Source organism: Enhydra lutris, unplaced genomic scaffold (assembly GCF_002288905.1).
Source record: "Enhydra lutris kenyoni isolate GAN:26980312 unplaced genomic scaffold, ASM228890v2 scaffoldscaffold31, whole genome shotgun sequence".
Taxonomy (NCBI): Eukaryota; Metazoa; Chordata; class Mammalia; order Carnivora; family Mustelidae; genus Enhydra; species Enhydra lutris.
The window spans coordinates 22,043,377-22,052,422 of record NW_019154115.1 but is presented as its reverse complement, the minus strand read 5'-3'; the positions used below and the strand labels follow the sequence as shown (position 1 = coordinate 22,052,422).

Sequence of the window (9,046 nt, the reverse complement as noted above, 5' to 3'; positions counted from 1 at the left end):
CTGAGCAGAGAGCCTGATGCGGGGCTCAATCCCAGGACCCTGAGATTATGACCTGAGCCGAAGGCAGAGGCTTTAACCCACTGAGCCACCCAGGTGCCCCCTCTTTTTTTTTTTTTTTCCAAAAATTTATTTATTTGAGAGAGAGAGAATGAGCAGGGGAGGGGAAGGGGCTGCAGGAGAGGAAGAAGCAGGTTTCACTGAGCAGGGAACCTATACAGTCTTGGGTTCCATCCCAGGACCCTGGGATCTTGACCTGAGACTAAGGCAGATGCTTAACTGACTGAGCCAGCCAGACACCCTATACATTTATTTCTAAACAAATAATATGAGGGGCACCTGGCAGGCTCTGTCAGTGGAGCATGTGACTCTTGATCTTTGGGTTGTGAGTTCAAGCCCCATGTTGGGTGTAGAGTACTTAAAAATGAGACGTGTGTTAGCAACCATGAAGCAGGTAGTCCCTGAGCCTCTAGTTACTTATTTTCACTGGCGGCCCCTTGACTTGCTGTTATTCTCTTCAGAGCAGACTTCACTTCCTGGTTCCTCAGGGTATAGATGAGGGGGTTCAGAAACAGAGTGACAACAGTGTAAAACACGGCTACTGCTCCATCCAGGGGACTCTTGGAGCCAGCCCTGAGATAGATGAAGATACAGGGCACATAGTAGACAGTGACCACGGTTAGGTGGGAGCCACATGTGGAGAAGGCTTGGCGCCTCCCATTGGCAGTGCGAATCTTCAGGATGGCGTGGACTATGTTGGCATAGGAGAGCAGAATTAACATGAAGCAACTGGCTGCCACCACCCCAATGTCCACAAAGGTCACGAGCTCATTGATGGTTGTGTCAGCACAGGCCAGTCTCAATATTGCAGGGATGTCACAGATAAAGTAATCCACCTGGTTGGGCCCACAGTAGGGCAGACGGAAGGTCAGCGTGGCCTGGATAGACCCATGGATGGAGCCAGCCACCCAAGCTCCAGCCACGAGGATGGTGCATAACCTCCCATTCATGAGCACGGGGTAGCGCAGGGGCTGGCATATTGCCAGATACCTGTCGTAGGCCATCAAGGTGTAGAGGAAGCACTGGGTGCTGCCCAGGAAGTGAAAGAAATACAGTTGAGCCACACAGCCCCCAAAGGGGATTGCCTTGCTGGTGGGAGTAAAGTTTAGAAAAACTCGAGGGACGATGACTGAGGAGAGCCACATGTCCAGGAATGAGAGCACGGCTAGAAGAATGTATATGGGACGAGCATGGAGCTTTGGGTCAGCCCACACGGTGAGCAGAATGAGCAGGTTCCCCAGCTGAGTCAGGATGTAAATGATGAAGAAGACCAGGAAGAGGAGGGTCCTCAGACTCGGGGGATGAGGTAAGCCCAGGAGAATGAAGTCTGTCACCACTGTGTCCAGGGATGTATTTTTGGTCTCTCCCATGTCTTTCTGTAGTCTGCTAAGATGAATGGTGAAGTCAGACAGGGGTAATACACACAAGGAAGAGGCAAGGGAATGCTTTTGTCTGATGGTTAATGCCTTAGAGTGATGAGATAAACAGAATACTGTCACAACTTAATTTTTTTTTTTTTTTTTTAAGAACAGGCAGTGTTGTTAAAAACTATCTTGGTTTACTTGGTAAGACGAACTGTCTAGAGGCTGGTTATTTTCCTAGATGGATGGAAACTCTTATCTATTAGGAGATACCAAGAAGCAGAATTTGGCAGATCAAGGCACAAGGGTACACATGGATAGTAGAGAAGAACCAATAATTCCAACCAAAAAGGGAGTTCACTAAAGGGGGCCAAGGTGGAGGAAGAGCAGTATGGAATACATACCCCACAACTACCACATTGACTTTTCCCTTCACTTACCAACATTGCAATGTCTCAGCTAAGGTCTCAACTCCTTACCACAGCATGTAAAAATATTCATTATATGGCCTTATTTGTCACTCTGTCAATCCCCTTTCAGTTCCTTCTTAGTGTTCAGTTCACGGGACTCCTCAGGGCTCTCACAGTGGCCTACTCCAGCTTGAGCCTATGCATGCACAACACCTTCTCTGCTCACTTCACCTGGGTAATGTGCACTTTCCCTTCAGGACTGAGTTTGAGGTCCTCTTTTTCAAGAAGACTTTCCTGATTCCTGAAGACCACGCTTACACTTTTCAGAGCACGTGTCACATTCCGTTACTATTGTCTAATTTCTTATTTGTCTCCCCCATTAGTCCTCCCATTTAACACAGCAAATGTGGTCATTATTTTCTGAATGGCCAATAGAATGGCTGGTGCCAAAACCCACTGACTGGACACTGTTTCTTTCGCTGCGGCTTCATCTTGTTTGACCCTTGAACCCTCCTGATTGGCAAGCAACCATCTCATTCTCATGCAGTATGAGTTGAGTTTTATTATAACAAACTCGGAGGGCCACTCATGTTTTTTATTGCTCCAGGATATTATGCCAGTTTTTTGGCTGATTTATGTGGTCTATTGGTTTGGGATTGGATTTTTTGGTATGGGATTATAGAGTAATTTTTATTGTTTATTTTTAATGGCATTGATTAATTCAGGACTTGATATCTATCTATATATTTATCTCTCTATATCTAGCAGTTGACCATGTAGTAACTCTCTCTAAACACCTTGAGAGAATTTGAAGTTTCTTGTCAGGATGAAAAGATAGAGGAATAACATGTATTTGTTGAATAGAGTATTTGATATTTTTCTCCCCACACTCAGGTTTGAGATGGAGTCATCTGCCATTTAACCATAGTATCTTTGTAATTTAAGTGACTATTTTCAGAAAGCAATTAAAATACTAACAGATTAATTATAAATGATATGTAAATATTAATAGGTTTAACACTTTAATCTCCATCAGAAAATTTTCCTGAGAGATTTTTTTTTTAATTAAAGATTTTATTTATTTGACAGAAATAGAGTAGGCAGAGAGGCCAGCAGAGAGAGAGGAGGAAGCAGGCTCCCCACTGAGCAGAGAGCCCAATGCGGGGCTTGATCCCAGGACCCTGGGATCATGACCCGAGCCAAAAGCAGAGGTTAAAGCTTCTGAGCCACCCAGGCGCCCCGAGAGATTTTTATCTGTTATTTTTTTATTTTTATTTTAATTTTATTTATTTATTTATTTTTTATTAACATATAATGTATTATTTACCTTAGGGGTAGAGGTCTGTGATTCATCAGTCTTACTTTATTTATTTTTTTTTAAAGATTTTATTTATCCATCAGAGAGAGAGAGAGCACAAGCAGGGGAAGCAGCAGGCAGAGGGAGAAGCAGACTCCCCACTGAGCAGGGAGCCCCATGCAGGACTGGATCTGGACCCTAGGATCATGAACTGAGCTGAAGACAGAGGCTTAACTGACTGAACCATTCAGGCATCCCTCAGTTATTTTTTAAAGTAACTTAAATTCAGGGGCACCTGGGTGTCTCAGTCAGTTAAGCCGTTAAGGGTCTGACTCTCTTTTTGTTTTTTAAGATTTTATTTATTTATTTGACAGACAGAGATCACAAGTAGGCAGAGAGGCAGGCAGAGCGTGGGGGCGGGGGAAGCAGGCTCCCTGCTGAGCAGAGAGCCCAACGGGGCTCAATCCCAGGACCCTGGGATCATGACTGGAGCCAAAGGCAGAGGCTTTAACCCACTGAGCCACCCAGGCGCCCCAAGGGTCTGACTCTTGATTTTAGCTCAGGTCATGACCTCAGGGTCCTGAGATTGAGCCCTGTTTTGGACTGTACACTCAGTGGGGAGTCTGTTTGAGATTCTCTCCTTCCCTTTCCTTCTGCACCTCCCCCCATTCACATAAAGTAATTAGACAGAACTAAAGTAGTGATGTATTAGATGTCATTAGGATCAAAGAACCTCTCTTTACCCTTGGGACAAGACCCAACCCAAATCTGTTTCTGGAAAGAAGATATTTCTTCCATTATATTCATTCACAGACGTTCTGGAAGAGCTCGAGCAGAGTAGGGGAAATGCAGAGAGTTTGGGTGGTCTTGACATGTTTTATCTACTCTCACAGGAGTACATAGATTCTTGTTCTGCCAAAGTTCCCCCCCACCAAAGATTTTTAAAAGACAAGCTCACTTTTAAAGAAAGTCACTTAGTGTCTTCTGCACTGAAGAAAAGAAAGGACATGAATCGGGCTATGTTTGCACAACTACCGAAGGATCTTCTCCATGACCTCTGTGACTTTAGCACTTCCCAACTGTGCCCTATATCACTACCCTAAAAAAGAGAAAATGGAAGGAAAATTGTGTGAAGATTCTTCTGAGTCTTTTTTTCAGGCAAAATAAACTCCTTAACTTTGGAAAAAAGGAACTTAATTCCAGCAGTTTGGGAAAGAGTTAAGGAAGATGAAGAAAGAGACTAATGAAATTAATGTTAGATGAAATGACAGAAAACCTTAAAGTTCCAAAGTTAGTTGTTGGCCTTATTTTGAATGGAGCTAGTTTTTGGACTGTTTTCCCATCTGCTTGGACTCACATGGGCAGAGCTGCAAAATCGTGGAGGAAGATGGCTGCTGTCCTTGAGCTTCTGGAATACTCCAGCAGACAGACAGATGTCCTTCGGAGAGTCAGTCTAGCTTATTATAAAGGGATCCTCATCTGTTCTAGAAAGGCTTTAGAACTCTTTCAGGAGTTTCGCCCATCAAGGAAGTATTCAGAATCTGAGAGCATCTGCCTTTCAGGGCTCTTTGATGAGTGTGCATTCTGTATCTCTTGAGCCATCTTTTACATTGGTTTTCATTAGCTGTTGCCTCTGGAGTTTTGATTAAAAGGAAAAACAAAACAAAACTAAACGATCCATGCTGTTAAGAGATACAAAGAAACATTCTAACCTCAGGGGAATTCCTGCTCTACGGTATTTTCCCTATTGACATCTTTCCTCCCTACATCCTCATTATGCTATTTTGAGAGAGAGCAGGAAATGTTTCTAATAGATCTCTAGAAAGGGAGCTGTGGGGAGTAACTTTGTCAGTATAGTTTTGGATGACCTCCAATTTCTTAGAGGTGTTATGAAGTCTCAGTTGATCACCTCTTTCCCAAATATTCATCAGGGAACTCATGTTATCCCTTTTGGTTTCTGTCCAGATATCATCTAATCAGTGAAGTCTCTCTTGATCCCCCCACCCTGTTCCTGTTGTATTTTTCTTAATAGCAAATCTGAAATACTATGTTATTTGCTTATTTGTTTATCATTTGTCTTCATTCACTAGAATGTAGGCTCCATGACAAGAGAGAGTTTTGCTCGCTGTGCAATCCTCAACACTAGCATAGTGCCTGGTATGTTGTAAGTTCTCAGTAAATGCTTTTATTTTTATTTTTTATTTTATTTTTAAAAAGATTTTATTTATTTATTTATTTGACAGACAGAGATCATAAGTAGGCAGAGAGGCAGGCAGAGAGAGAGAGAAAGAGAAGCAGGCTCCATGCTGAGCAGAGAGCCTGATGCGGGGCTCCATCACAGGATCCTGGGATCATGACCTGAGCCCAAGGCAGAGGCTTTAACCCACGGAGCCACCCAGGCACCCCTTTTCAGTAAACACTTTTAAATAAATGAATAAGAGAAACAGCCACACATATTAAATACTGTGGACAAAGAAAAAAGCTGTGCTTTCCAATATGAACCTCAGATTTAAAGTTACCAGGAGCTGATTTTTTTAAAAAGATTTTATTTATTTATTTGACAGACAGAGATTACAAGTAGGCAGAGAGGCAGGCAGAGAGAGAGGAGGAAGCAGGCTCCCTGCTGAGCAGAGAGCCCGATGCGGGGCTCGATCCCAGGACCCTGAGATCATGACCTGAGCCGAAGGCAGCAGCTTAACCCACTGAGCCACCCAGGTGCCCCAGGAGTTGATTTTTTAAAGGAGATTGTATTTATTTATTTGAAAGAGAGAGAGAGAAAGAGAACAAGTGGGGGGGGGGGGCAGAAGGAGAGGGGTAAGTAGACTCCCCACTGAGCAGGGAGCCAGATGCTGGGCTGGATCCCAGGATTCTGGGATCATGAACTGAGCTGAAGTCTATGCTTAACAAATTGAGCCACCCAGGCGCCCCACCAGGAGCTGATTTGATACCAAATTGATTCTCACACACATGTGCAGGTATGGGCAGCATATGGCAGTGCAAATAACTTTGAGTGTTTATATATTTATTTACAAAAGTTAATGTTAATCTGAGTAATACTGGGGAACTGGCTAAATGTGAAGAAATGAAGCCTGGAGTGGGATATAAGCTTCAGGAGCCTCCACTGTAAAATGATGGGTCTGAACAGAAACTGGATGACATTAAGATTCTTTTTCAACCTAAATTAATAAGCAAGAAAATGTTTAGTGCATGTGTGTGAAGTTGCAATGCTACAATCTGGCCACAAGATGACGGTACGATCTCTATTAAAACCTAGTATTGTGTCAGCTACTTAAATAGAATAAAAAATAGAAGGTTCATGAGGCAATTTCTTTAGTAAATATATTGTATGGGGGGGCATCCCCCCATAGCTTGGGAAAACTTTGTGTCAAAAGAGATAATTTTCTTTTGTGACAACTGAGAAATAGTTTGAAATAGAACTTCCTCCCTCCATCTCTCTTTTCCTTCCTTCTCTCCTTCCTTTCATCCTAGTTTTCTCTTCTTTCTTTTTCTTTCCTGTCTTTCAAGTTCCCACTTGATTACATAAAAAATTACAAGTCAAACAATATAGGGATGTATAAGAAAAGGTTAATATTCTCACCACTTGCTTTTATTTTTTATTTTTATTTTTTCCACAAGCCTTAATTCACATTCTTTTGAAAGTCTAGAATTTGGTGGGCTTTTTTTTTAGTGTAATCACAAAGCTGTGCAACTGTCACTGCTATTTTCAGAACATTTCCATTGCCTCAAAATGAAGCACCCCTCCCCTTCTCCCTTCTCCCCATCTCCCCTTCTCCCCATCTACCCAGCTCCTCCTCCCCCTTGCTCTCCCCACAGCTGTCCCCCAGCCACCCAATCTGCTTGATCCCTCTAGGATTGGGCTATTCTATCTGGCCTTTTCTATCCACGGAATCACAAGGTATTAGGTCAACCCTGGACGTCTGGCTCCTTTCACTTGGCCTCCTGTTTTCAGGGCTCACCCAAGTGTTTGCCTGGATCAGGGCTCTGCTCCTTTGTATGGCACCATCGTTTCCCACAATGAGCCGTTGAGATGAATGGAACCACTGAATGATTTTCACATGCTACTGAGTCCCCTTCCCCTTCTCCTAAAATTTTCAGCAGACTCACCACTTGCTTTTAACTTTAACCTTTGAAAGCAAAGCAACTAAAGTTGATAGTTTTCTTTGTCTTTCCATTCCTTTCTCTAGCTAGATTCATACATACGTACCGATGGACATATTCTATTTCTTTAGACTTAACAAAAATATCTGATTGCCGGTGGAAAAACTTCCCCATCTTTTCTGTATTGTCACAAATATCACCATCGCCAGATCTACTTACCGACCTCCTCCCCCAGCATGTGCATAACCCACCTCTAATCACAGTCCTGTTCCATTTTCTCATGCCCTGGGAAAGAGAAACTTTTATTACAGAGAAAGTGACCACTTCTGCTTTTCCTTTTTTGTTATTCTTCCCCCTTGTCACCTCTGTTCTTTACACACAATTCTATTATTGTTCAGTGTTCACAGAATCTCTTGGACTAAAACTTATGGAGTTATCCGTAGAAAACGTTACTGTGAAGACACTGCAGGCAGTTTTCAAAATAGTTTTTTCCAGTTAAATGATGGCATTTTCCGGTCTTTGTAACGAAAGAGTCTTTTCTGGTACGTATTTTCCTGACGTGGTGCTAATTGTCCCCACGTTACCACTACCACCCCTCCCACCGCGGCGGCTGCTCTGCCCCTCTACCCCTGCTGCTACTTCACCACCACTTCTTTGTCTCTAAGGAGCTCCTCCAGCAGTGGCCGTGTCCTCCTTGAAAATAATGACGGGGCTTCAGGGAGTGCTGCCCTGGTCAGGGTCTGTGTCTTCTCGCGGGCTCTGTGGGGCAAGGGGTAGAGCAGCCCACCAGGTGACGGCGAGGGAAGCAGGTGGACTGCACACGTGCCAGACATCGGGGGTCCCCCGGGCTGTGCTGGCACTGCCCCCGTGCTGCTGTCTTACCATGTTGGAGATGGCTGGGGGAGGAGAGGTGGTTTTTCTTCATTCCTTAGTGTCTCTGATGCATCCAGTTACCTCCTCCTGATGGACCTGTGGGTGTCAGGCTCTGCCTCTGACCTGCGTGCTGTGACAGACAGGTGGCTCTGGGGCATCTTGGCTGTAGCTAAATTCAGAGGCCACCGTGGCATGAGAAGTTGTATTTCCTGAGGTTGTTCCTACTGTGATTTAAGACTGGGGACTTGGGGAGCAGACTGCCTGAACTTGAATATGCTTCTTTCTAGCTGCGTGGTTTTGAGCAAGTCACTTTCTCTCTGTTTTAGTTTCCTCATCTATAAGATGAGAATAATAATAGTACCTTGCCTAATGGGTTATTGTGAGTTATAACTATGTATGTATATCTCTGCCTCTATCTATCTGCCTACCTACCTCTATAACATGTAACTCAGAACACTGCTGGCAGTAATAAGCTTATTTAAGTGTTAGCTATTTCACTTCTAATCTTGAACTTTTACTAAATATTAAATGGCAGGGGTTCTGGGACTGGAAATCAGTATTTCTCTGTTCTCTGGTTTGTGGAAGGTGAAATCCTGGCAACAGACTATTTGTATCTTGGAGATCTAAGGCTGCAAGATGGAGTTTGTATATGGGATAAGTTCTTTGCGCAGGAGAGACCACTGTGGTGATACTCATTCTTTTTAGGGTGACCCTGAACTTTGGAAATCCAAATCAAAATGCTTCAAAATGAGGTGTAAAGTATTCGGATTAATTTTGTAAGGATATCTTTATTATGTGCATTCCTGAGAAATTAACATGATTCTAACATATTTCATTTATTTAATTTTATTTGATATATTTTATTTTAGGAGCTTATAAGGAAAGGTAGAAATGAGGTGTAGGGCTTTGAACTTGGGAGCAGGGACATA

General features: G+C 43.3%; 1 protein-coding gene across 1 annotated transcript; it reads right to left on the bottom strand.

Annotated features, from left to right (window-relative positions):
* Nucleotides 1-470: 470 nt before the first annotated feature.
* Nucleotides 471-1,427, bottom strand: LOC111153135 (olfactory receptor 10G2-like). The gene has a single exon (XM_022511926.1). It carries the CDS (start codon nt 1,425-1,427, stop codon nt 471-473), a length of 957 nt encoding a protein of 318 aa, XP_022367634.1.
* Between the last annotated feature and the right edge of the window lie 7,619 nt (nt 1,428-9,046).

Excerpts from the sequence above, each read along its gene's own strand:
- LOC111153135 (XM_022511926.1), bottom strand. The coding sequence starts at position 1,427 with ATGGGAGAGACCAAAAATACATCCCTGGACACAGTGGTGACAGACTTC.